This window comes from Leishmania mexicana, chromosome 33 (assembly GCF_000234665.1).
Source record: "Leishmania mexicana MHOM/GT/2001/U1103 complete genome, chromosome 33".
Classification (NCBI taxonomy): domain Eukaryota; phylum Euglenozoa; class Kinetoplastea; order Trypanosomatida; family Trypanosomatidae; genus Leishmania; species Leishmania mexicana.
Window position 1 is genome coordinate 552,020 of NC_018337.1, and position 26,366 is coordinate 578,385.

The 26,366-nt window shown below is 59.9% G+C and overlaps 7 protein-coding genes across 7 annotated transcripts; all 7 read right to left on the minus strand.

Moving 5' to 3' along the window:
- Positions 1-462: 462 nt before the first annotated feature.
- Positions 463-2,565, minus strand: LMXM_33_1290 (conserved hypothetical protein; the record flags this gene model as incomplete). Its single annotated transcript, XM_003878671.1, has 1 exon — positions 463-2,565. The coding sequence occupies one exon, from the start codon at positions 2,563-2,565 to the stop codon at positions 463-465; it is 2,103 nt and encodes a 700-aa protein (XP_003878720.1).
- Positions 2,566-4,285: 1,720 nt separating this feature from the next.
- On the minus strand, positions 4,286-5,365 carry LMXM_33_1300 (conserved hypothetical protein; the record flags this gene model as incomplete). The annotated part of the gene is made up of 1 exon (XM_003878672.1): positions 4,286-5,365. The coding sequence occupies one exon, from the start codon at positions 5,363-5,365 to the stop codon at positions 4,286-4,288; it is 1,080 nt and encodes a 359-aa protein (XP_003878721.1).
- Positions 5,366-7,508: 2,143 nt separating this feature from the next.
- On the minus strand, positions 7,509-10,853 carry LMXM_33_1310 (conserved hypothetical protein; the record flags this gene model as incomplete). The annotated part of the gene is made up of 1 exon (XM_003878673.1): positions 7,509-10,853. One exon carries the CDS (start codon positions 10,851-10,853, stop codon positions 7,509-7,511), a length of 3,345 nt encoding a protein of 1,114 aa, XP_003878722.1.
- Positions 10,854-12,675: 1,822 nt separating this feature from the next.
- On the minus strand, positions 12,676-15,033 carry LMXM_33_1320 (conserved hypothetical protein; the record flags this gene model as incomplete). Its single annotated transcript, XM_003878674.1, has 1 exon — positions 12,676-15,033. The coding sequence occupies one exon, from the start codon at positions 15,031-15,033 to the stop codon at positions 12,676-12,678; it is 2,358 nt and encodes a 785-aa protein (XP_003878723.1).
- A 2,208-nt stretch (positions 15,034-17,241) lies between these two features.
- On the minus strand, positions 17,242-18,462 carry LMXM_33_1330 (conserved hypothetical protein; the record flags this gene model as incomplete). Its single annotated transcript, XM_003878675.1, has 1 exon — positions 17,242-18,462. The coding sequence occupies one exon, from the start codon at positions 18,460-18,462 to the stop codon at positions 17,242-17,244; it is 1,221 nt and encodes a 406-aa protein (XP_003878724.1).
- A 732-nt stretch (positions 18,463-19,194) lies between these two features.
- Positions 19,195-23,172, minus strand: LMXM_33_1340 (conserved hypothetical protein; the record flags this gene model as incomplete). The annotated part of the gene is made up of 1 exon (XM_003878676.1): positions 19,195-23,172. One exon carries the CDS (start codon positions 23,170-23,172, stop codon positions 19,195-19,197), a length of 3,978 nt encoding a protein of 1,325 aa, XP_003878725.1.
- Positions 23,173-24,590: 1,418 nt separating this feature from the next.
- On the minus strand, positions 24,591-26,330 carry LMXM_33_1350 (conserved hypothetical protein; the record flags this gene model as incomplete). Its single annotated transcript, XM_003878677.1, has 1 exon — positions 24,591-26,330. The coding sequence occupies one exon, from the start codon at positions 26,328-26,330 to the stop codon at positions 24,591-24,593; it is 1,740 nt and encodes a 579-aa protein (XP_003878726.1).
- Positions 26,331-26,366: the final 36 nt, after the last annotated feature.

The window sequence follows — 26,366 nt, forward strand, 5'->3', positions numbered from 1 at the left end:
CCCGATTACAGTGTAGCCCGGAAAGAAAAAAAAAACAGTGTGATACCCGGAGAGGTGGGGATGGACGGCGAAGAGGGGGGGGGAGTCCACAAACGTGCGGAGTAAGGCGGGGGTGGGTGGGTGGGTTCTATTCAGAATTAGCGGCCATTCGTATGCACGCGAAGGTCGAGTGGCGAAAGAGGGGTGGTGGTGGTGGTGGTAGAATGGCATGGGAAGGGAACAGAAGAGCAGAATAGCCGTGAGAGACGTGGCATTCAAGAAAGCGCAGGCTTTTTGACCCAGGACACTCCACACGTGTCCAAGCAAAACAGGTGCGTCGACCCCACTATGGAATACGAGAACTGCACAAGTGGACAGCACAGGGAGAGAGGAGAGAGGAGGGGAGAGGGAGGGGGTCGCCGCACGCTCACCTGTGATGCACACCCATTGCGTGCATGACGCAGTCCCTTTCCCGGCTCTTCTCTACTGCTTCTTTCGCCCTTCCGAAGGCATCTGAGAGTAGTACGGCACTGTGCCGGCGTCGTCGGCGATGTCCCCTGAGTGCAGACTGAGACAGCTTTTGTCCTCGCTGTTCACGCGCTGCGTGGAGCTCTGTCGCACCACGGAAGCATCGCCACCGTTGCAGACAAGTGACACCGCCACCTCTGAAGGTGAGGCGCGCTCGGCAGCGAACGTCGCCGTGTTCATCTTCGTGTTCACCGTGACCGCCTTCAGGACGGTCTGCGTGCTCTCGAGCGATGACGGCGGTGCCCGACGATCGCCGTTGTGTGGTGTGTGGTGAAGGATAGGGACCAGAGAGGGGGCCAACCCGTGTGGGATGTCCATTTTTCTGTTACGCACGGCGGAGTTGCCTTCCTTTGTCGATTTCGTCGGCGATTCGGTGCTGTCCGACAAGGCGGCATCAGGGAAAAGCGTGCCGCTCGACCTGCTCACCGGCAACGCCAACCCGCCGTAGGTGCTGCCCAAAGAGCAGCCGAAGGGACCGCTACCAGCCGCGGCGCTGGCGCCAGCGCCGCGCTGCCGGTTGGATGCAAGGAAGTCCTCTAGCTTCATGTCGAGCGCGTCGCTGCCAGCGCGGGTGTACCACACCTCTACAAGGGTGCGGTTGCCGCTGCGCTCGATGCAGGCGCACAGCTCCTCGATGTCATCCGTCGAAATGTTCACCCCTAGCATCACAAGCTGTGAAAGGGAGCGGTTCTTGTGGAGGCTGCGAATGATAGGGAGCAGCGGGTGCTGACGCTCTTCGCGCGATGGCACCTCAGCACCGCTGCTGCTGAGGTCTTGCCGCGCCATTTCCGCGGCGGTGTAGCCCACTGTCGAGATAAAGGACAACCGCCGCTTTGATGAGCTGCGCAGCTCCGCCATGAAGGCGGGGTGTGCAATCGTGTTGGACTGGTAGGACACATCGAGCATGCGCAGCACTTTATTTTTGCAGAGTGCGTCACCGATTACCCCAAGCGCCTTGCTCGAGAGGTCGCAGCCGCGCAGGCTGAGGTCAAGCAGGTGCGGCGTTTGTGCAAGGCCGATGGAAAGCGTCTGAACCGCCTCGTCGCTGAGCGGAAAGCGGAGGATAAGCGTGGACAGATTGCTGGTCGCAGCATTCAGCGCTGTGGCAAGCGCCTGCATCGGCTGCAGCAGCTTCTCTGGTGCCCACGAGTCATCGAGATCAGCTCTCACGGCCTCCTTCCCGCCTCGTGGGGCCTGCACCGTGAGAGGCCCTACCACGCCCGGCTTTGTGCTGAAGCATTCCTGCAGATACAGCTCCTTAAGAGCACTGTCACCAACAACGGCGTCTACAAACGCGGTCATCCCATCCGGCGTGAAGCCGCTGCGGGCGTAGTAGTTGCCGTTTCCTTTGTACAGAAAGGTCACCAGCTTTGGTGTGCGCTGGATGTACCTGGAAAGGGCTGTGATGTGCTGGGCACTGAGGGTGTCGCGGACGTCGTCGACATCGCCACCGCCGGCGCTCTGGCCGCGACCCACCTCGAGCTGCTCCAGGGAGAGGAAAAGCGGGGCTACGGTGGTAAAAGTGGCAATGCCTTCCGAGGTGATAAAATTATCGGTGAGCGCAAGCAGCTTCAGCTTACATGGGAGTCTTTTCTGGGGCACACTGCCTGCGGCCGTCCCTGCTTCCGCGGCAGCTGATGTCCCACTGTCCACTGTTGGCGTGTTGTTGAAGCTCTGTATATGACTGACGAGTCGACGTACACCGTCATCGGTGATATTGTTACCAGCGAAGATCACGTTCTCGATGAGTGTGTCCTCCAGTAGCGCACTCATCATCTCCACAAAGCCGTCGTCGCCGACGTGCAGCGCACGCATGTCAAGTGTGCGGATTTGGTGCCACGGTCGCTTCTTGAGTGACTGTGGTGCAGGCGTCACAGGACCGGACACGACCAGCGGCAGTCCTTGGATGTGGTTCACAATGACAGACACAGCGGCAGGGCCAATACCAGGCGTTTTGAGATATTGCCGTCGCCACTTCATCGTGGGGATCTTCGATTCACCGGCGCAAAGGGACTCGACCAGCGCCTGCAATGCCCGTCTGCGTACGCGCGCCCTCATCTCCTCTGCCGGGGCCCCCGCCGCTGCGGCTGCGCCTGCGACGGCCCTGCCAGCCGGACAGGTGGTGCGCTCCGCTGCTTTGCCCTTCCAGCGCTGCATGTCAGCCGGCGCAAGCGCCGTGGGGCTGTTCGATTGACTTTTCCTACGGGAGCAGCAGCACCCCATCCTCAAGCGTGTGCGTGTGTATACGTGTATGTGTGCTACCCGCTCCTTCCTGACGATCCAGCTGACGGATTCGTTTGCGCCAGCCGATCTCCCCTGCTCATATAAGAAGAGAGGGACAGAAAGCGGTGTGCGATGCCAGTCACAGAGTTGGCACCGTTCTCCAGCAAGAGCTGGGGGTTTTGCTTGCAACGTGGGCAGCGCAGAGATGCGAAGGAAGATGGACGGAGAGGGCGTGAAGAAAGCAAGGAGAGGCGAAAAAGCGGCGCAGCGCAAGACAGCAGCAACACAAAAGGGGTGCCGGTGGCGCTGGGGAGAGAGAGGGAGGGAGGGAGGGGGAAAGCACCAAGGGGGACTCCCCCCCCCAAAGCAAAAAAACCGCGGGGCCGCCTGCAGTGGCGCACGCACACCCACACCCACACCCACACACGGTACCGCACGATTCGGTTCGATTGATTACTGCCTCTGAGACAGAGAGACCTTTTCCCTGTGTTGAACGAAAACACAAGCAAGGACCAAGAGACGCCACACAGAGCGACGACACTGGCATGCATGCGGGCTGCACAGCGGGAGACGGAGAGAGACAGAGAGCCTTGCTTTCGCTTTTTTTTTTCGCGTGTACCCACTACGTTCTCTCCCTCTCTCCGTCGGCTGTTTCGCACGTCTTGGCTTGGCACCTTCGCACAGCTTCTCTCTTCGATGCTTGCGTGCACTTGTGAAATGCTCCCGTGTGCACATTGGACCAGACAGAGAGGGAGGGGGAGGGGGAAGGGTCTTGGAGAGGGCACCAGTTGGAGCACAGGCATGAGCACGGAGGAGGGCAGCGCGAGAGGGATGCGGGTAGAGTGCAGAGGTGTGACGAAAAAAAGGGGAGGAGGGAGGAAACACCGATGAATCGTACGCCTGGCCTCCACGCAAGCAGCCGGAGGTGTAAATGTCACTGCGTCTCTCTCTGTCGGTGCAGCACATACGACCATCGCATAGTCTTGCCTCCTTCGATCCGCCCCTCCAAAGTCCTCTTGAAAGGCCAAGACACAACGCAGTAACGACAAGAAAGAAAGCCACCGCAATCACTGCGCACCGCGTATTCGCACAGGTGCGTGTGTTTGTGTGTGCGTGTGTGCCACATCACCCAGGCGTGTCGGCCGGCCTACGCAAGAATCGTTTCTTTCATTGTGTGTGTGTGTGTGCTCGACACATCTGTGAATGGACACTGTGACTCAGAACGCGGAACAGAGGTAGCGTAGGCAAGGCACGAAGAGGCGTGCGACTAAGCCAACCACCACCACAAAAGCGTCGAGGGTAAAAGGTGGGTCGTGCGTTTCATGCGTAATTTTGGTCAGCAGGGTCAAGAGCGCGAGCCGCCCGTTGTACACACACACACAACCACAACCACCATCACCATCACCGCAACCAGCACACACATTTATGTGTACACAACGTGCCAAACACCGTACACGCACATAGAAAAGCATTGTGACTCGACAATGCGACTGCGTGTGCCAACACGCATGCCATTCGCTCTTTTCCCCCGCCTTGCTGCTTGATGGGAGTTGCTTCAGGGCTTCGGAGACGGGGAGGAGGAAGCCGGGTCGCTGTTACGTGGCCCCGGCGGTGCCGCCGCGGCAGGCGTTGATTCAGGTGGCGGTGACGGATGGCTAGCAGCGCTCGTCTCCGTTGACAGGTGTTTGGCGCGGCTGGTGCCGCAGCGCACGGAATCCCAAGCTGCGTCCCTTCTCTCAAAGCCCGGAAAATGCAGCTCGTCTTCGTCGTCTCGCAGGCTGCCACTACCGCCGCCTCGGGTCGCCCAACTCGACGTCGACGAATGAGCCCTTCGGGAGCCTGGCATCCCTGCCGGCATGCTCTCGACACTGGTCGTCGATGCGGCATCAGCAACAGAAGAGGGACCACCGAGGTTGCTGCCGGTACGGCTCTCAGCCCACTCCACACCGCTGGCGGCCTGCTCCATTTCACGGTGCAGTCCATCGGCGCGGCGGACGGAGCCATCCTCGTGCCCGCGCGAGTCAGCGTTGCCTTGACGCCATTCGATATGCATGCTTTTCGCCACAGGGCAGGCCTTGTGCAGTTTTTCGGCGAACGCCATCACCTCCTCATGCGAGGCGCCTGGTGCGTCGATGTAGCCAACGACAATTTCTTCGCAGCCAACCGAGTTGTTTGCCGCCGCCTTTTCAAAGACCATCTGAATGTTTTTGACATCGATGCCTTGTTCCAGCGCCACCTCCGCCGCGTGCGAGGCGGTGCAGTGCTGCAGCAGCGCCATCACTCCGGCCTTCGCCGACGTCATCTGCGCCACGCTTTCTCTCGCCTCCTTGAAGGACAGCTGTAGCTTCTCCTTCCATGACAGATTGGCGCGCCTTTGCGCCGCATCCTCTTGCGCCTTCGCAGCTTGCTCGCGGAGGACAGCCTGGTACAGTTCTCTGTGCTGGCGGCGCTTGCCACGCATGACCGGGTCCTCGTTCGGGTCCTCTCCTTTCAAAAACTCCATTGCTTTGGACGCGGAGTCGACATACGCCTTGGCGCCTTCCCTCGCCTTGTAGGAGACGTACGCCGGAACCTTCTTGAGCTCACCCACAAGAACGGCAAGTAGGCCGCAGTGCACTCGTGTGCATCTGTACATGCCGGTTGAGGCGAGACTGCAAAGGCGGGGGTTGCTAGGTGTGCGAAGAATGATGAGAGAGAGTGGGGAGGGGAGGGGGCAGACGGAGGCTATGGAGGAGAGCGAAGAGCTGCAGGGCCCAGGTTGCAGCGGCGGTGCCGTGAATCGTTTTTTTTTTCGTGCTGTTTTTATTTATTTACGAAGCCAAAACCGCTGACTGTGGCCGATGTTTTCCTCAATCAGTATAGTCGTGGCGTGTGAGTATGATGAAGGCGTACGGGCGTCTTACATTGCCTATCGTTTCTTTTTTTTTTCGCCCCTTTCGTGAGAAAAGGCAAAGCGAGCCAGATCCATGGCAGATCGTGTGTGTGTGTGTGTGTGTGTGTGTGTGGTGTGTGTGGCTTCGCAGGGGTCTCTCCTGGCGACAATCAACAGAAGCCAACGTTGCTGCCACACGGCAGGCACCTCGACGATGGACAATGAGGGAGAGCAAAGAATGGGTGTGGGTGAGGAATGGTGAGCAGCGGGCGCGAGCAGGAAGTAGACGTGTCAATGAATGCGAGAGAGAGCAAGTGCATGGGCATCAGAGGATCGACCCGTTGTGCGCCTATTCTCATCAGCCATCGCTGAGCGACTCCGCTCCGCTGCAGAAGAAAAAAGAGGGCGTGCTGAGGTACCAGCGCAGAGTTGCCGACAACGTATCGGAGAGCCAAACAGCCCTTAGTTGACGCATGTGCTGTTTCCCGAGGGGGAGAGAGGGAAGTGAACCAGCTGCGGTATGGTGTTGCCACACATTTGCTTAGCTCCTTGTTATCACCAATGCCGTAGTTCAGGTGCAACGGTGGTGTCAAACCCTACAACAGAAGATATGGCGACGATGCAATGATACATGCCGATATACACATCTACGTACATATATATATAAAGGTGGGGGCGAGGAGACAAAATGAAAGAGTACAGAACAACAACACGCGCACGCGACAAGGCCAACACGAGAAGTCTGCCATGCGCAGCGGACCGTCTATTCGATGCGAAGATGTGCTGTTCTGTGTGTTAGCGTCCCGCCGTCCTCCTAAATGTACATGTGCGCATGCGTCTGGGAATCGACATCGCGCTCTTCTCCTTTGCTACACACCGACGATGGCGCGACGACTAACAAACAAGGACAACCCAGTAGCATTGCGGCCCGAGTGCTGGCACAGGTTCGTGGCTGAAGCCACCGTTGCCCCATAAATGCTCGAGCTAGATTACATGCACACCACCCTCCGCCAGACACATACACACTAAAGAAATTCAAGGACAGAAAACAAAGAAAAGGAGCAGAGCAAAGAGGGTGCCGCAACTATGCAGAGTAAAGCATATACATCAATCTATATATATATATGTGCGTGTGAGCGTTAGCGCGCTCAGCGTCCCTCTACCCGGCCCCCTCCCCTCGCCGGTCACAGGCCCCATCGCCTGGTGCGAAGCAGCCCTGTGCACACGCGCTGCAGCAATGCGCCAACTCCGTCATCGATTAGAGCACCGCCCCCGCATTGCGGGCCGCCTCACAGCGGCTCCCATCATGCCGGCCGCCACCCCTGGTGCATCTCCCTCGGGGTGACACTCAGGCTCCCCGCACCAGCAGGCAGTGCGAGGGCCGGGGGGGGGAGGTGGAGTGAGATACGTTCGAGTCGCACGGACACGACGCCCATCACATGGATGGCACACGCGTGTGCACGGTCGCAGGTCGCTCCGACGCAACACCAGTCCCGGACATGGCCGCCGACATCGGCAGCCATACATGGCCCTGACCACCCCTACGTCGTAGGCGCTTGACCCTGTCACCACCAGAGGTGGCTGGGCATCTAGCAGGGGCTAGCGGGGGCTTGGCTTCCCCACGCACAGAAAGCGGGGGCGTACGGGATCCTGTGATACCACGCACTGAGAGGTGTGCCCTCCCCCAAACACCACCACCCGCCCCGTCATGAGGGAGAGAGGGGGGAGGGAGACATAACAGTGAAGCGGAGACATGCGAAAAGAAAAAAAAAGAAACCCACATATACGAAAAGGGACACCCATCGGTGAGCGCTTGGCTTAGCCCCCCCCCCTCGTGCGTGGTCGCCTTCAATCACTCGACAACACACGCGCGCGATCGCCATTGCTTCTCCCCGAATCCTCGCACTCAGTCCAGCTGCATGAAGATCTCGCGTTGCCGATGAATGAACTGGTGATCACCGGTGCGGAAGGGCATGGAGGCTTTGCTCTTCTCTGCCTTGGCTGTGAGCTCCGCTTGCTGTGCATGTTGCTGCCGTGTAGTGTCAGCATTACCGTCGGTGCTTTCCGGTGTCGAGCCATACGTGGATAGCACATACGATACCAACCCTTTGCGCGGCGGAACCGGTGGAAGGGGCAGACTCGCGGAGACACACGTGGGGGCTGACGCGCTCATCGCCGTGTGTAGCTGCGACCGCGTCGACGACGGTGCGGATTCGAAGAAGGCAGCCGGGGGCGCCGCGGCAGGAGCGGCTAGATGTGGCGTGCGACGTTCAAGGTAGCCCACGACGGCGCCGACGGTGTTGCTGCCCAAGCCAGTATTCATGGGTCCCGTCTCGCACTGCCGCGTTCGTAGCTCCCGCTGCTTGCGTGCCCACAGGCTCAGATACGGCATTACTGGCTGAGACGGCGAACTCTTTGTGGATTCCGCAGCAGAGGTCGGCGGTGCTTCCGAACATGAGGCGGCGGTAATGCTGTGACCTTCACACACTGCTCGCGCCTTCACAGGTGCGACTCGTCTACTAGTGGCGCTGCTTTCTTGCCCCGGCACAGGCGTACGGGGGTCGAAGAAGGCGAGAGCGTCCGGTGCGTACTGCCGCCGCTCCGCATCCGCTTGCCGCACCAGCGCCCGCGCATAGGTCTCGTTAAAGTCGATGTAGGCATCATGCTGCTCGACAAGTCGACGAAGACGCACAGAAAGCGGTTCGCCCGTGTGCTGCGCACTGCAGTGCAGCCGCCCTTCCTCGTCTAGTTTTTGAAGGAGCTGCAGCACGGCAGTCGTGCGTGCCAGCTCCTCTCGCGAGGCGGCCGTCTCTCGCGGGTGCGTGGCGCAGAAGGCATCGTGGTCATCAAGGGCTGCAATCACATGCGTGGTAGCGTCAGGGCAATGCATAGTGAGACGCTCGAGGAACGTTAGAAGGGTCGCTCGATCACACTCTTTCAATCGGGCCTTGTACGGGGGTGGAAGGGGTGCGGGATTGCCAGCAGCTTCCTCAGGTTCCCCCACACTCGCACCAACCTCGCTTGCCTCCACGGGTGAGTGCGGGAGTTGCCATTGCAGTCGCAGCTGCCAGATTTTCGCGACTCCTTGTTGCGCTTTCCACAGCACATCAGCTTGCTCCACTACCTGCCGCTCCATCTGCGACATGAACGCGCTGAGACAGTTCTCTTTCTTGGTGGCGAGTGAGCCGTACTCTTGCAGGATTCCCTTGTCGAAGCACACCTCCGCGCTCTGCCCGGTGAGCGCCTCGAGAGCTGCCTTCATGTTCCTCTCGCTTACCTCCATCCGCTCACGCAGCTCCAACGAGAGCTGCTGGGCGACAGCCACAGCGCTCAGCGCTTCAATTGTCCCCTGTGCCACAGTGTCGCGAAGCACGTCGTCGGCAAGCTTCATCCGCGTGGCTTGTGCGTCGAGCACAGACTTCTGAGCGGAGATCGTGCGCTGGTACTGCTGGTGTTGCACCTGAACGCGATTCATGAGCTGCACAAAGGCCGCACCCACCGCGTCGAGCTTCTGCTGCAGCTCGAGAACATACTGCGTGCGCTCCGCTTGCGGATCGCTCACAGCGGTGTCGTTGCGTTTCTCACCCACGCACTCCAGATCGTCTTGGCGGGACTGCCGACGCGTCGAGTGCGAGATCGGTGAGGAGGACTGGGTGGATGGCGCCGAGCCCTCATCATCTCCGCTGCCCATCATCAGTGGTGGGTGCTCTGTAGTGGACTGTGTCGGCGACCCATTCGCCGCCAGGGTTGTGTGCGATGTGCTAGACGACGAACCACTGACTCTTCTCTCGTCCTCGTCGGCACAAATGCTCTCGAGGACGGTGAAGATGCGTTTCAGTCGCTCTCGCTCATCGTGGTCCGCCTTCGAGATGTGAAACGCCGGTGGATGGGGATCAGAAAGCATTGCATCAAGCCCACACACATCACGCACCGGGCTGCCGAGCACGTGCATGGCTGCCGAGGCAGCACTTCCGGCTTTCACCCCAAACCAACTCCATTCCTTAGCGCCTGCGGAACTAAGAAGCATATCTGGTTTCTCCGCCAGCACGTTGGTGTCCTTGCGGATCTGTGTGCCCACGGCGCTGACGCGCTGCAGCAGCTGCTGAATGCCATTCAGGGCACAGGAGGTCACTGCCTTGGCGTGTTGGAGCTTCTGTCGGCATCTCGACTCCATCAGCTGGATGTAGTCCACTAGACGCTGGAGTTCGTGACTGTGTGGAAGGTATGACGCGTCCACAAAGCTCTGCCAGATGATTTGGCGGTCTTCCGAAGACTGGCTCTCAATCTTGTGCATGCCGGCGCGGTGCGCTTGCAGGTACTCCTTCATGACGCGGCCGCCTATCTGTTTTGCTGACAAGTTAGCCTTCGTGAATAGACTGTGGTTGATGGAGGCGAGGGCGTCCGCAGTAATTTTGGACATCTCCCTCTTAGTGCGGCCAATTCCCCTTTTGCTTTTGACGCGCACCAGAGGCGTTGTCACCCTGGGAGACGGCGTCGAGGAGCGAATCGACGACGCGGCGCGGGCTCCGCTGCTGCTCCTCCCGCCGATCTGGGACTTCGAGTTGGTCCCTTTCGCCGCCGAGGACGGGTGACGACTCGCTGACGCCGACACACCAGGCTTCAGCTTTGCATTAGGCGACTGCGGTTTAGTGTCCGTGCCCTGCGCAGGGCCGGCGCTGGTGCGTGTGCCTGTTGAACTGCGATAAAACGACGTGGACTCCATCTTTCCGCATTGTTGTTCCCAGGTTTGTGTTGCCGCTGAGCGAGCGAGGTGTACTATGAAGTGGTAACGGGTCGGGGGGAGGAGGGTGGTAGGACCAAGGGATGCCTTGATGAGTGTGGCTTCTCTCTTGGCGGGGAAGGGGGGGGTGAGAGAGTGAGTGAGGAAGGCCACTTCCTTATGGCAGATGCGGCAAGCGTTTCCGTCTTTCATAGACGTCGGCAGAAGGATAGAGAGACCATATACATGCATGTATGGTACGGTAGATGGAATGCGTCGGATGGGAGATGGGGGTGCATGCCAGATGGGAAAGCGGACGCGGAGCAGAATACCCGAATAGGATGCGCATGTGGACGCGTGTGTATCTTGTTTCCATCCACGAACCACGTCGCAGCTTTGGCGGCAACGGGGAGTCATCACTCTTCGATGATGGGTGCGCACCACTCGATGGAGTGTAGCTGAGAATATTGAATGCAAGAGAAGCATCCCGCATCCACCCTGCGCTTCTTCCCTCTTGCCATCCCTCTCCATAGACACTCACGCACGCACCGGGGTACGTCTCGGTGCGTGACGCACTCGATGACCAGCTCGGACGACAAACCTACTTGACGGCACGCAATATGTGTGTTGTGTTTTCATCTTTTTCTTTCTTTGGCTTTCCGTTTCAGAGTTCTCTCCAGTGTCCAGCTTTTTTGGGCGAGGGAGAGCCACCACGAGTATAAAAACAAAAGGGACACGCCACGCACTTTGACATACGTTTGAGGCGCACCGGGGCCAACATCGACCGCCCCTCTGCGGAAGCGACGCATCACAACACGCACAAGACAACACAAGCGACAACGAAAGAGCACACACACAGACAGACACAAAAGGACAAAGCGGTGCGGCAACAGCAATGATGGAAAAAAAGATGATGGAGGCTTGCCAAGGAGTATGTGCGCGCGCGTGTGTGTATGTGTGCGTGCCCACCCGGATTAGAAGCCGAAAATAAAAGTTATCCGCTGAGTAACAGAGACACCAAACGTGGGAGAGGAGGGAGATGTTGGGGAGAGAGGGGGGGGGGTACAAAGGACAAGAAGACGCACACAACAGCCTAACACACACACACACACACACCAAAGAAAAAAGAATGAGCGGCGGACATGACACAAGCGCACGCGCCAGACACGCAGAGAGACCCACGCACCGGTCTGAACGACACCACAGATAGAGGGAAAGGGGAGAAGAGGATGCGGGCGGCACTGTGCGCCATCGACAGGACACATAGCGCTGTTAGCGGGTGGTGGTGGAGAAACGTCACACAAAGGAGGTCTCTGACAACTTCAACTCAACAAGTCATCAGAACAAGAAAAAAGAAGAACAGGAAGAGGAGGCAAAAACGAAAGCACTGCTTGAGAGGGAGCCAGTCGCACAGACGGACACGCGGAGAGGGAAGAGAGGCGCGCAAGCCAGAGAGGTGAGAGTCGAGCGAACAAAAAACGGCCAGGCGGGCAAGCGCGTACATGCGGATAAGCAGGCACACACCGCGGTCTCACGTGCCACCTGTGCGTTCTTGTCCACATGGTGGACACTCAGAGAGAGAGGGGGGAAGGGGAAAACTCCGTGACACACACGTACGAGCGTGATGGGAAGGGAAGGTGAGCGGCGGCGACTGCCGCTCACGTTGTTTTCTTTACTCTTACTAACGAAGATGGAAACGTCCACGGCCGTCAGCAGTGAGATGACCACACACGCACGGAGAGAGAGAAGACATGCTAAGGGAAGAGACGTCGAAGAAGCCTCGATCAGAAACCCATTAGTCGGTAACGGAGCCGGCCAAGTACGCACGAACACACACACACTTACAGACTGCTTCTCCTCGCTATACATGAACGCATGTATGAGATGAACGGAGCATGAGGTCTGTCAGGTAAGCAGAGCGAAAAACAACAACAGCAAACGGAGCATTCTTACATAGAGGGTCAACACACAACACAACACACGCCCGTGTTGACGCCCGTGTCAGCATTTACGGAAAAAACCACACACACACACACAAAGGTGTAGGCGCGCTCTATTACACTCTCCATTTTTCTTTTGAAATGCTAAGGGCCATGCAGTACATCTATGAAAACGCACACGTGTCGCAGAGCAGATAGGTGCTCGTTGAGTGGGGAGGGACGGGGATGCAATTTTCTCTGCTTCGCTGTTATTCATACATTTGTCTTTGTGTCTTTTGCTTCACGAGCTCGCCCTTGACGGTGGGGGAGAGAGATATAGACCGCGCGCCGACTCCGCGTTGCACCCGCCGAGAGCCCCTCTCTGCCCATTCGTGCTTTCGCCTCACATCTCGCCTTGCGTGACCGCATACAAGCTAGTACTCGCCTGCATCTTGAACGAGGCAATACAGATGCAGCGGTTTTTTGGGAGCTGGGTGGCCTTTTCCATCAGACGACAACGATTTCCGGTTCGACGCGGGCGACTGCAGCCCTGCCGTGTCGACGCCGCCGCCGACCGAGGTGTCGTGGTGCCGATCCCGAGACGGATGCATCTCTGCGCCAGAGGACGAGGAGGACTTGCGCGTCGTACTGATTTCCGCGAGGGAAACGAGGTCGGAAGGGTCCATGTCATCGTGCTCGAGCATGATGGTGATGCGGGTGGAGTAGCGCGGCACCGTTGGAACCGCCCTCACCGAGAAAGGACTCCACTCTGATTCTGCGCCAGAGGCGGACGCGGCCGATGGGCCAGGTGCGCACGTGCCGATCCACGCCTCGCGACGCGGCACGCAGCTCGCGCACACCGTCAGCAGCGGCTTCACCGTGTAGGGAGAGCTGAGGAAACTAGGCTGCTCCGGCGCCGGTGCGTCGTCGGCGGCTTGCGTGTCCACCTCACTGCTGTACATGGATGGGTCGGGCATCGGGAAAGGCGGGACCGTGTTGTCGCCGTCGTCCTCTTCCCCTTCAGCGGTGAGCCAACTGGCGTTGCTGTCGCTGTCGGAGCTGCCCGAGTCGGCGCCACGCCGGTCTTGTGGCATGCTGCGCACAATGGCACGCAGGACGGAGGCGATGCTCTTGCACCACCCGCTGCCCATCGCCACTGTCAAGTCTGTCTGGTGGGGATCGTGGAAGCGCACCCGCGTGATGGCGTGATAGTGGGCGGGCACCAGGTAGCGGGCTTGCGTCTCCTCGGCGCGGCGCGCCGCCTCTTTTTTCCACGCCTGCAAAGCGAGAATGCGTTCCACAGGGGAAAGTGCGGGCAGCGGCGGGGTGGGCGGCGTTGAAGTGGAAGCAGGGGCTGTTAAAGGGTTCGCTGCACGAGCAATACCACGGCGCCGTCCGCGGCGCCCGCGCGTCTTGCCTTCGCGCTGCACGGATGCCGTCGTTTCGCCGGATGGCGCAGCTGGTGCATCGACGCTTTCGCTCTTGTCTGCATCTGTTACGGTAGGCAGCTGGAGGTGCAGCGGCGGCACCAGTTGTTCCATTTCACGCACATGGATGAAGACGGTGTTGGTGGCGAGTTGCTCCGCGCAGAGGCGCTGCCGCAGCTCGAGAAACTGCTTTTCAGAAATTGCAGGAAGCGTGTGCGTGCCGGCAGCGGCATGGTCACTGCCGACACCCTCTTTCCCTGTGCTCGTCGCAGCATTCGACTGGCTGTGGGTTGCATCTTGCCCAAGTGCTCTAACGGAGTCGTGCGTCGGCGCCTGTGCGCGGTTGAGGTCCTTCACGTACATCTTCAGCGGCCCTTCGCTACGCGGAAGAGTTGTGGAGAGAAACGATACGGAGCCGGAGACCATGATCAGCTTGGTGATGCTGCACCGCTCGGCGACACGCTGCTCCTCTGTACGGGGGGTTGTGCCCATCATGTTGTATGTGTAGTACACCGGCTGCGGTGAGCCGAAGAGAGAGGACGGCGTTAGTGCGGCGGTGTGCGGAGCATTGGCAGCGAGTGTCACAGTTGACTCCAGGCCACCGGCAGCACTGCTAGCGGCATCCGAGGATAAGAACGAGCCGGCTGATCCACGCCTTCCGCGCTTCTTACCCCGCGACGACGAGGCGGCAACGATGATACCGTCTTCGCCAGCGACGAGGAGCGATTTCGGCGGCTCAAGTGGCGGTAGGGTGCTCGTGGCATCGTCGGGACCCTTGCGTGACGAGACCGTGGAGGGGGAGGAGTCTGAGTTGGCCGATGGTGTGCTTGCGCAACGTGTCGCACTGGTGGCAGCCGCTTCCTGCTTTCTACGTCCTCGCTTGACCGCCTTGGGCCTGCCCGTGGCACTTTGTCCTGACACGTGGCGCGGCACCGACGATGCACTGCCGGTCTCAGCCCCCACGACAACCTCTGACGACGACGCGGCGAGCGGAAGGGACGCTGCCGCCGTAACGGTATCTAGCTCAGGCTCCACAACAGCTTCAGCAGCACCATAGTTCGCCGCTGCCTTCTGCCGTGGTTGCTTGCGGCTTGCCTGACCGCTCGCGCGCGAAGATGCTGCAGAGGCGCCGGTGTTGGTGGGCTGGTGTTGTTTGAGGAGGACAGCCGTCGTACCGTAGCCACGGCGACCACCCTGTTCTATTGGAAAGCCCCGGGAGATCGACGACGAGCCCCATCCCAGAGCGTGGGCGCGTGCGAGTCTATGAAAAGAGGAAATGGGCCGTGACTGCGCGATGGGAGAGACACCGACACCGACACCGACGCCAAAGTCGACAGCTGCGCGGTGGCAGATAAGCGAGCGCATGAGCACGTGACAGCGTTGATGCAGCTCAGGAAGAGAGAGAAAGGAGAAACAACCGGACACAACAAGATGGGACAGAGAAGGGAACGAAAAGCGAACGCGGCAGTGGGCCGAAGGGCACACACGCACGCACGCAAGCACACACGCACGCACAAAACAAAAAAAAACGGAGGCGCCTGTACGTGCGGTGGGCAGCTGAAAAAGGGGTAACACTCACCGTCACTCACATGCACTTCGCCTGCTTATGCGAGTGCGTCTGGGGTGGGCGACGGAAGAGCGGTGGGGCGAGAGAGAGAGATGAGGGGCGTCCCTCTAAGACACACACACACACAAAACAAAACAAGAGGCACGACAAAGAGATCGTTGTATGAGCGGTCTATGTGTATGTAACAAGGGAGGGGGAAGACGGGGAGAAGGGGAGAGGTCTGGCACAACCAAGAGACGTAAAAGACACACAGAGAAACACAAACCAAAAAACAACAACAACAGCAACAGCAGCAGTAGCAACAACAACAGCGATGGTACTGTACACGAGCCCGCACAGACGTGCACACCAAGAAAAAAAACACACCGACGCTCACCCTCCGCCCCTCACTGTACTTTTTTTTTGTTATTCAGGGAGGAGGGGGAACAGCGACGGCGAAGAGTCAACAAACACACAGCGAAACGCGAGAGATCGACGAGAACGTCAGTTCCTTGACAGTGAAAATAATAATAAGAAAAGGTGAGGCGTGCGGCGTGCCGTACACGAGGCAAACAAACAACAAACAGTAACAAACAGCAGTGGTGTGTCGTGGCCAAATATGCGAAAACACGAGAAAAACACAATTGCCGCGTTGTGTGTGTGTGTGTGGTGTGCTCGCGCCTCGAGATCGATGAACCAACAAAACTCGAGCAGCGAAAGCCACCACCACCACCACCACCACTGGATCTGACGACAGATTCAAGGGTGGAGAGGGAGGGAGAGAAGTGCGAGGGGAGGGAGGGAAGGGGAAGGCAAGGGGCAAGAAGAAAAGGAGAGGGCAAAGAGGCTGGTCTCAGACAAGGACGAATGGGAAGCACCGCAGAGAGAGGCGCAAGTCCGGGTCGTGTCAGAACAAGGGCGAGAACGTTGAAAAGGCAATGAGGTAACACTGCGTAAGCGAGCAGCAACGCGTGGGGGAAGGTGAGGCTTTCAAAACTGTGACCTGCTCGAGACAGAGTAAGAGAGAGAGAGATCTAGGTAGACGCCCGTCGCTCCGCTACCTCGAATGCGTCTTCTCCTTGTGTTCGTTGACTCTATGAAACAAAGGGGCACTGCTGTTCGTATGTTTGGGAGTAGGCGAGTGTGCGGGTGTGCAGGGCGATGCGAATACGGCCCGGCGGAGCCAACGTGTAAAAGGACGTGTGAGGTGAAACGTAAAGGAGAGGGTGTGCAGACAAAGGGAGCGGATACAGGGCGAAGGCGAGGCAAACGGAAGGAAAACATCAGCCACATCAACGTCGTCATAGCCTCATTGCCTGTTGCGCTAGTGGATCGCCGTTGTCGGTTCGCTGTAGTGCGCGCGGTATGGTTGCTGAGAGGTAAAAGAAGGTGTCCCGCAGCACTGACGCTTGGGGACACCAGCTTCACTTGCGACTTGCCTCTTTGTCTTTTTATCACGTGCTACCATTCTGAATGCGGCGCTGCTGCAGGCGCACACGTCTGCACGAGCTGTAAGGAAATCATTGCCGTTAAACACCCGACACTTTGCATGTGAGTGGAAGCCACTCGATCACAGTCAAGAGTCAGGAACAGTCCTCATGAGCATCACGAGGGGGTGGGGAAGCACAGCGCAGATGGGAGAGGGTGGCTCCAATCGTAAAGAAAGGCACATCCACACGGGGAAAACAGCGCCGCCGCCGATGCCTTTGGCGAGGAAAGAGATTTCGGGCGGCGAGGAGGCAGACAGAAGGAAAATCCACTACTGTGAAGAGGGCCACAACACACACACACACACACACAGAAAGTCCCACGAGAAACACGCGGTGGTGGTGATGGTGGTGCATAGGCAGCGAGGGTATGGGAGAGAGGAGGAGGAGGAGGGGGGAGGGCACAGTGACGCAGAGAACATGCACGCAAGCAAGTCGGAAGAGATACCTGGAGAGAGGCGGTTAGCACAGGTGAGAGAAATAGAGGTGGTGGAGGTGAAGAGGGACGAAGACAGGCAGAGAGTTGCGGGCAGCACGCAGCTACTCGGTATCGATCCCGAGCAGCGGTGCGCGCGGCAGAGACCGCTGTAGCCTCGCCTTTTCGCTCCGCATTTGCTCCATACTTGCGTCGAAGGCGCGACAGCTGGATATGAATGCTGGCAGCGTTGCGGTTGCGGCGACGGCGTCGTCACGGTGGAAGAAGAGGTGCGACTGTAGCTGTGCAGCGCTGATTACGTGCGGTGGAAAGTTGCGGCCGAAAGCCTCCACCATATCCTCCGTTGCCTTTGGGAAGAACTTGCGGTACATGCGCTGCGACTGATTCACATCCAGCAGCCCGACTTCGATCTTGACATCTGCTCGGCCGGGCCGAATCAGCGCCGCGTCCAGCCGCTCCACGTGGTTCGTCGTCATGAAGACCAGGCGGCCCTCCTGGGCACCAACGCCGTCGAGCGCGTTAAGAAGGCCGCTCATGGTAACATTGCACTCATTACTGAAGGCGCGGTCGATGTCCTCCAGCAGCACAATCGTGTCCACGCGAGCCTCGTTCAGCAGCGACGTCAGCGACTCGTCGTTGAGGTTGCGGTTCGACAAGTTAAGGAGCGAGATGGAGAGGCGCAGTTCACCGGCCAGCGCCATGACAAGGCTCGTCTTGCCGCATCCTGGAGGACCGTGCAGAAGATACCCGCGGCGGTACGGTACGCCCAGCTGCTTGTAAAAGGAGCTCGAGTTGAGAAACTTCTTGACGTCAGCGAGGATGAACTCCGACATGCCCTCCGGCAGCACAACAGATTGAATGGCGCGCCGCGACCGCGGCCGAGATTGACGAGTCCAGCTGCTCCCACCATTCATGTACACCACCGTATGATCGCTGTCCTCATGCTCGGCAAACTGCTGCGCCTCTTTGACAATCTTCTGCAGCACTGTGGCACTCGTGCCGATGGTGGTGAACTCCAGCGTTTCGAAAATGTCATCGCTGTAGCCGGGACTGACGTTGTCGCGGCGTCGCCGCGTCAGGGTCAGCGGACGGCCATCGTAAAAGAAGTAGTGCCGCTGATTCGGACAGGGGCCAAAGAGGCACTCCGCTCGCGTACGGTCGCTCGAGGAGTGGTCGAAGGGTGCTGTTCGGGTCAGCACCGACATCTGCTGCACCTTAAACGATTTCTGGTGCGACAACCAGCGCAGCATCCACTCGTAGGCGCTGTCACGGTTCGACACCTCCAGCGAGACGACGAACTTGCGCCGCATGAGGGCTTGAAACATTACCGAGGCTTGGCGACCAAAGGCGCCGCCCACAGTGAGCACCCATAACCCAGCACCAGCGCTGAAGTACGGATTGCTGAGCAGCGGCCCGATTGTACGCGCAAGGATACTGTTGGAGCTGTCCCACCCTGCCGGCAAAAGCCCAGCGAGGTCGATCGGCGGCGACGACACACCGCTCATGTTCGCTTGACTGAGATGCGCATCTGCGGCGGTGGCGGCCGGTGCGGCCTCAGTGGCACTGCCACTGCCTCGCGAGAACATTCTTCAGATCTATCTGCGAGACGTCCAATAGTTGACGAGCGCAAGAGACAAAGAAACGCCGGCAGCAACAGAGACGTGCATGGCAGATACGGAGAGAGAGCGCGGGAGGGGGAAGGGTGGGGTGGCGTGAGAAAGATGCAGGGCATGATGTGGCAGGCCGTGCGTGAGAGCGGGCGGGGTGCTGAGGCACCCAAAGACAACTTCGCCTTCACGGGAAACAGCGGGAGAGGGAGATGTTGCCCGTTGCAGTGCCTGTTGTACGGTTTTGGTGTTTACCGTCACGGGAAGGCCCTCACGCAAGAGTGGCTGTGTGCACGGCGTGTGATGTAGCTTCGACAGAGGTTGCTTCCTTGCGTTTCTCTCGTGCTGCCCTCCGTATCGACAGTCTCTCCATCTCGGAGGTTTTGCAGTGCAAGCCGTTGCGCCGGCGGTGTGGGGGCTCGTCTTTGGGGTAAGATCGGCTTCTGCTCATCACACAGCTGCGGTTGCCTGGGCGGGGTACCCAGCCTCCAAGTTGCGGATGCGCCGAAGCAACTGCTCCATCTGACCGAGCAGACGGTGGGCGGGGGCGGCAGACGCAGAGCCCAATCCAAGCGTTGCGTAGTCATCGCTGCCGCGTACATGGGTGCCACTCTGTGACTGTCGCTGCTGCGGAGGTGAGGAGGAGTGAGGTGACTCGACAAGGGCGGCGCTGCGGGGTGACCGCAGTGCACGCTCAGTTTCCCGCACAGGGAATAGCGGAGTCGCTGTGCGCAATCGCTGCAGTGCTTGGCTTTCTGCGTCGCTGCCGGTCAGGTTGCTGTGCCAGTGCTGGTCGGGGGCCCTGGAGGGCGGTGGTGTCCTCGGACGTGTTGTTCTGCGTGGGGCCGCTGAGGTGGAATACGGGAGCTCGGAGAAGACAGGTCGAGGTGGTGGCGTCGATCGCGAGCCGGTGGGTGCGGCACGCCCACAGACATCACGAGAGAAGAGAGGCGGCTGTTGCAGTTGTGTCGCCAGCAATTCTCTCTGCAGAGCAAGGGTGCGTCTTCGAAGCGGGACGGCGAGCTGCTTACAGAGAACGACTCGCGGGCCGCCATGTGGTGCGGCGAGGGCGGCCGCGCGACCTTCTTCATCCCTGCTATCACGCCATGTGCTTGCTGGCTCATGGAGTGCTGCTGCTGCTGCAGCGGCGGCGGCGGTGCTCTGGAGCATGGAAGTTGCGCTGCTGCGGCGAGATGGGAGCCTCTTCGGCGATGGTGCAGATACCGCGGAGCGCGTGGGCGCGCGGCGGGTATACTCCAGGCGACCTCGTCGCGAGCGGCCAGGAGGCACCGGTGGAGACGCTGCCGAGCTCGGAGGAGGTGGTAGCGGTGCCATGAGGGTCGGATTGGCGGTGATGTCGAAGTCTTCTTCGCCGACATCTGCTTCTGAATGGTGTTCGACTTCGGTGCCTCCCGAGATACTGAGCACCGCGTCGTGCCCTCTGCCGCTTCTCATCCCCGCGGCGCCGCAGGCGGCGACGGGCAAGCCACGCCGTCGGTCCAGGTGGTACCGCCGCAGCACGAAGCCGTGCGCACGCCAGTGGTAAAACGTGCGCGCGAGTCGGTTGAGCCGCAAAAAACGATCTGCATCAGCGTCCATTAACGCGTCGAGAAGTCCTCGACGGCCTGCCGCGTGCTGCGCAGCTCTTCGGCGCCACGTGCGAAGGGTTCTTCTCCCGCAAAGCTGCTCACTGACCTTCAGCGCCAGTTCCTCTTGCGCTTGTCTCACAATGAAGCGCACTTGCATGCGTTGCTGCCACTGGAGAAACAAGGGACGGAGGACGTGGCGGCGTTGCTGCCGCGCCACGCAGATCTGAACATGTGTCTCGCGCCGCCATCGTTGCATCCACCGCGCGAAGCAGACTTCGGACAGTCGTGCCACTCGAAACGCGCGAAGCCGGTGTTCTTGCTCCCGCCGCTGCTGCCGCTCCCGCCACCGCGATCGCCACGTCTGCCACGCTTGCCGAACCAGAGTGCTGTGCGGCTGTCTTGATTCGATGAAGCTTCTCAGTCGTGTGGCAATCGTGCATCGCAGCGCCCACCGCTGCAGTGCGCGTTTCAGAACGGTGGTGTTGCGCTGCGATGTGGCGACGCGGGACGTCTGCCGGCGAGCACAGGCATCCTTCATGAGCAGCAGAGTCGCTGCACCATGCTTTAGGGCGCGGTGACGATCGGCGACGCACTCTTGGCGGCGCTCCTGCCACCGTGTCCAGACCTGCCACTTCACTCGGCGTGCTCCAATTAGCTGCTGCTGGATGGCGCGCTGGGCTTGTGCGAAGCGGGTATTACACTCCCAGGCCCGGAGGACGCGATGCCCCGATGTGGAGATGCGGAACCGCCGCACCAGGGCAGCTGTCTTCCACCGCTGCAGAAGCGCTCGAAAGTACTGGAGCGCCTTCTGTTCCGTGTAGACGTCGCAACGCGCAACGTCGCGGATTTCCTTGTCACGCCGCAGGGCCGCCGCGCGGCGACACCTCCACTGGGCCCAGCAACGCGCTCTCGTCAACTCCCGCTGCTGTGTGTGAATAAGGCGGGCTGCGAGAGACTCGTACAAGCGGTGATCGCGCCAATGCAAAAATGCCTGTCGAAGGACGGTGTTTTCGCGCCTCTGCACCATGACGCGAGCCAGCTCTTCTTGCTTTGCTTCTCGGGCGGAGAGGACGGGCGCAGAGCTTGCCGTAAGGTCGGATGCGGCGGAGAGGCGGCTTGCATCTGGTGAAGGGCCGCGCTTCGAGGACGAGATCGCGGCTGGGGTGCTGGTGGGTAAAGCGGGCTCAGCACCGCCTCGTCCCTGCGGCGGAGGAGTCCTTCGTTGACGCTCAGGTTCGTTCTGGTCACACTCCTCATTCAGGGCCCTTGCATGCTCCTCGGCACCCATGTTGCGTGAAGGCAAGTTTTGCATCGTCAGCTCGCCACGCAATACGCTGTCGAGTCGGCGTGTCTTTGACGCACTTGCGGCGGAGTCTGCGTGGCTGGTACACGCGAACACCTCTGCAGCTGGCGCGCTTGTACGCTGCGTGTCCTGACTCGGGATCGATGGAGGCGGAGCTGTGTCGTCTGCGATCATCGATACGTCGGCAGCCAGCTCTTCTCTGAAGTTCCATGCTGGAAGCTCTCCATTACCCCCGCTATCGAGCTTGTCGATGTCCGGCGTGCCTGCCATTGTCTGCGTGGCGATTGTGTGCGACAACGTAGGCGCTTCCAAGGCATCGCCGAGCCCCGAAGGTAATGACAGCGCCTCCTCCACCACCTTCCGCACCACAGCGTAAAAAGGCGCACTTGTCTGCGGAAGGGGACTGAAGGAGTCAGTTGCCATTGCCGGCGAGTGCGGCTCTGCCACTGGAGCAGACGCCGCTGCGTGAGAGAGATGTGCTACCACCCGCAAGCCGCGCCGCGCCTGCCACCGCTCCAGTGCGCTTCTTAGGAGAGAGATGCGGTGCCACATCTTGCTCTGCTCCTCCAACGCAACCTGCGCACACCAACGAGGCAGGTCATCCAGAAGCCAGCGATGGGCACATCCACTTTCAAGGGCATCCGCAACGCGAGAGGGCTGCCACGGCGATGATACGGAGGCTCGGTTGCACTCCTTTCCATTCGGTAAGAAGGGAAAGTAAAGCGGCAGAGGATCAGCGACAAAGACCGTGCGCTGGTGCGCCGCAAACATCGAGGCGTCACGTAGTGCCCAGTCAGCAGCACTACAAAGAGGGGGCCAACTCCCCAAAACAACGTCACGACAATCTGTGGCGGTCGGTTCTACCTCTGCCACACTCAACGCTCGCGACGGCAGCGTCGACACCAGGGAGGAGGGGAAGTGGGGGCTAAGTGAGGACAGCAGCCATTCGGTGAGCTGGACGAGAGCCGTCGCACACCATCCAGGCTCACGCGTGCGCAACTCTTCGGCAGCCCGTGCTTGTGCGAGTAGCTGCGGTACCTGTGCCAGAGCTGAATGCCCTTCTATCCAGACACCCTGCACGAGGGACGCAGCCGTCCACGTTGAGCAGCGCAACAGATGTGCCGCCGTGAGGAGGCCGTAGAGGGAGGCGTGGGTGATGCACCTCCGGGCTTCAGCGGTGGAGGACAACACGCGCAACTGATCCCCGTTCTCTTGGCTGTGGGGTCTGGCGGAGGTGCCGTCATGCGAAGACGTGCGCTGAAAGAGCGACGAGCTCCCGACGTGACACTGAGGCGCGCAGCGGTGCACAACTTCCAGTGGAGAGCGCCAGCGTTCACTCATGGCCGTTCGACAGCGACGTAGCTCGTTTCCTAACTCCGCCACTCCCGACTGCGAGAGCGCGTAGAGGGCAACAACGACGCGGATGGCTTCTGCGCAGACGGCCTGGTAAACCACGGCGCACGCCCCCGGGTGCGCCGTTGCCAGTTCCTTGGTGGATGAGATGGTGAGGATGGACTCGTCCACTCGCGAGCTCATTCTATGCGTTTGCTTCGTTCTGTGGGTGTTTCTATGAGCAGCGGTGCCTCCTTCGTCGAAGCACGATGGTGAGTCAATTGCCTACTGGGGTCCGTGTGCTCGAGTCTGGTGCCAACCGCGTTATGTGAGGCGCACATGCACCCTCCCTTCCCCGCTTTTTACGACGCTGCGGATGTGCACGTAACCCCTCCCTCCCCCATGAAGCTGCCTGCGTGTTGCCAGTCGTGGTTGGGATGGGGGATGGAAGAAAATGTGAGAGGAAGGGCAAGTGCGGTCGTGAGCGCGCACGCACGGCGAAGACAAATTAGACGAACGGGAGAGGAGGCGCAGAGGCCGGCAGCACGGCGGAGTCTTTTCTGCTGCAGTCTCACACATTCACGCACGGACACACTCAAACGATCGAACATTACACGAGAATACGAGAAGAGAAGTGAGCACAACGCGTGGGAGGCTTTCGGCAAGCCATCGTGAGTCGAGTACCATCGTTGCATTGGTGATGCTACAGTTCGTGATCGATGGCCGGATGAATCCTTTTGGCATGTGCCCGAGCAAGCTCACGCGAATGTTACAGCTGTACAGCGGCGCCGTATTTGACGCTTGTGTTTGTGTGTGTGTGTGTGTGTGTGTGCCTTTCTGGGGCGGTCCGAGCAGCGTCACGGATCACGCAGTCAACGCATAGGCAGATGTAGCAGCTGGGTCCTTTTCTTGTTACAGAGAGAGGGGCCCTTGCCGGAGCATGTTCCCGAGTAGCATGGGGGGGGGGGCAGAGGCGAGAAAGCACAATGGGGCCCCAGAACGAAGAGACTAAGCAGTGGCACACGCGCAGGCACTCGCAGAGGTGGAGGGAATGACATAGAATGAGGAGAGAGAATGAAAAAAAAACACAAACACGCGTTCTCGCGCCCACGCATCCAGCACAGCCAAATAATGTCCAGCGTAGGAGAGGGAGGGAGGGGGGAGGGGGTGCACAGGCGCAGAGGCGAGCGACGAGGCGCAAAAGCGCGCAGCACCGCGAACAACCGCATGCGTGCGCACGTTTCCGGTGCCCGTGACTGTATATGACGGGAAAAGTGAAGCAACTAGTAAAGCCAAAGAAAGGACAAACATCAAAGACCACCACTGCCCCCACCGGCGTGACCGCGGGGGAACGCAGCGCCACAACGCACCATATGGCACAGACACCTCAGTCCGGCCACACTCGCCAAGTCACACTCTCACAGACACGCACAGGGAAGAAAAGAAAGTGCGGTTGCTTTCCTCAGCCAAAGAAAGAGCCGAGCAAAGTCACGGGCACTGAGCCACAAGAGGCCTCAACACCAATCGTGCGCTTCTTGCGCGAGCCATCTCTCCAAGCGTGCGCGTCCGCTTCATCGTGCTGGTGCCTGCACGACTGCGCACCTCTGTCCGAAGCCCTCGCCTCAAGTGATGAAGATGCCCACGGTCGCGTCGAGTGCGTCATGATTGACGGCGACACACTTCGAAACCACCTCGCCACTGGTGCGCGCGCGTGGCATTGCCAGCGCGGAGGCGGCCCCGTCGTCCGTGGTCAAGCCGCTCTCCACACAGTAGAACCTTGTGGGCCGCTTCAAGAGAAGAATCTCCTCGCTCCATACCTTGTCTGCCAGCAGCATCTCCTGCGGAGTTAGAAGGGTGTCCGTGGTCAGCGTGCGCTGCAGCTCCGCTTTCTTCTTGGACTCCGCAGAAGCCTCTTCAGCGTCAGCCGCTGTCACGGCATCCACCTCCGCCCACTTCTGCAAGCCGTACACGAGCAGATCCTCGATGATGTTCATTATGGCGCTGTCGAAGACGTCGTCGCCTGACTGCGTGTGCAGGTGGTGGCGAGGTATGTTGGCAATGCGACTGAGAACGCACGCCTTGTAGCGTTCTAGCGGCGTCGCAGAGCAAGACGGTGGGGTGCTGCTATCACGAGTCGATGTGGCGGTCGCCGACTCCGAGGATGGAGCGGTGCCGAGGTGTTGCTCCAGGGTGCGTTCCAGCACCATGCGATCCAGGTACTCGTCTTTCAAGTACATGGCCGTGCTCACGACGCGCGCGACAAGATCTGGCATGGTAGCAGAGGCAGTAGCAGGGGCAGTCGCAGCAGCAGCCGTACCAGCATTGGACGGTGCTTGTGACGGGAACACGCTTGCCGCCCCGCTCTCGCGCTGCTGCTGCTGCTGTGGGGTGGGTGGCGAGTGGGCAGAGGAGGCAGGCGAGGGTGCGCTCCGGCTCAAGTGCTGCCCCACAGGGGTGCTGGCGCCGGCTGAGCTTGCTGGCGTAGGCTGTTGGGCTGGAGATCGTGACAGGGAAGGCGTCGGCATACCAGTCACGCTGCTCTTCGAGGAGGCTGTCAATGATAGCTGAATTGGCGACTTCGGCGGAGCCGCAGCGACACGGGGCCGCGTCGCTGGCGTAACCGGCGGAGAGGCGCTAGAGGCCGGCAACGACCGCGAGTAGCCGGCAGTCACAGTTGCCCCCGTTGCGCCTGCTGCCGCACCGGTGGGCGGGGGGGCGGTTTGCGACGACTCCATTCCATCTGCAGCCGCGCCAAAGATGCGCTCGCGATGCAGCAGCACCAGACGTGGAAACCACTGCAGCGGAAGGCCGTACTCGCGAACAAGGTGCTCGGCGATGTCGATTCGGTTCGTTTCGATCAAGTACTCGACCATCTCCGCGCGTAGGCGAAGCTGCTGGTGGGTGAAACGGAGGTTTTCGGGTTGCAGAAGGTGCGGAGTCAATGGCGGGCAGACCTGCTGGAGAAGATGAGTTGCATCGTCGCTTGTGTTCTTGGTGACAGAGGACGAGGAGCCCGCGGTCAGGCGCTCGTTTGTGGCGGTGCGAGTGCCACGAGACGCGCCGCCTGGGCGATGCTCCAGAGACTCCGCGTCTGCCGCCAGCAGCGGTGTCTGCTGCAGGTACGACGGCACCTCATCGAGCAGCAGTTCCTGCAGGCGCGTCAGATACGGCTTGTACTTCTGCTTCACGCTTTCGAGGCGCGTGGCAACCTTCTTCAAAGAGGCCCCGGCTGCCGCAGCGTTTGGCGTGTCTGCCTCCCGTTTCTGAAGCGCGGTCACCGCAAAACGCACAGGCTGCAGCTCCTTCTGAAGTTTCTGCACCTCGCGCAGCAGATCGGCCATTTCCTGACGAGCAGCCGCCATCTCGTCAATGCGTGTCTTGGTTCTGGGTGCCACAGC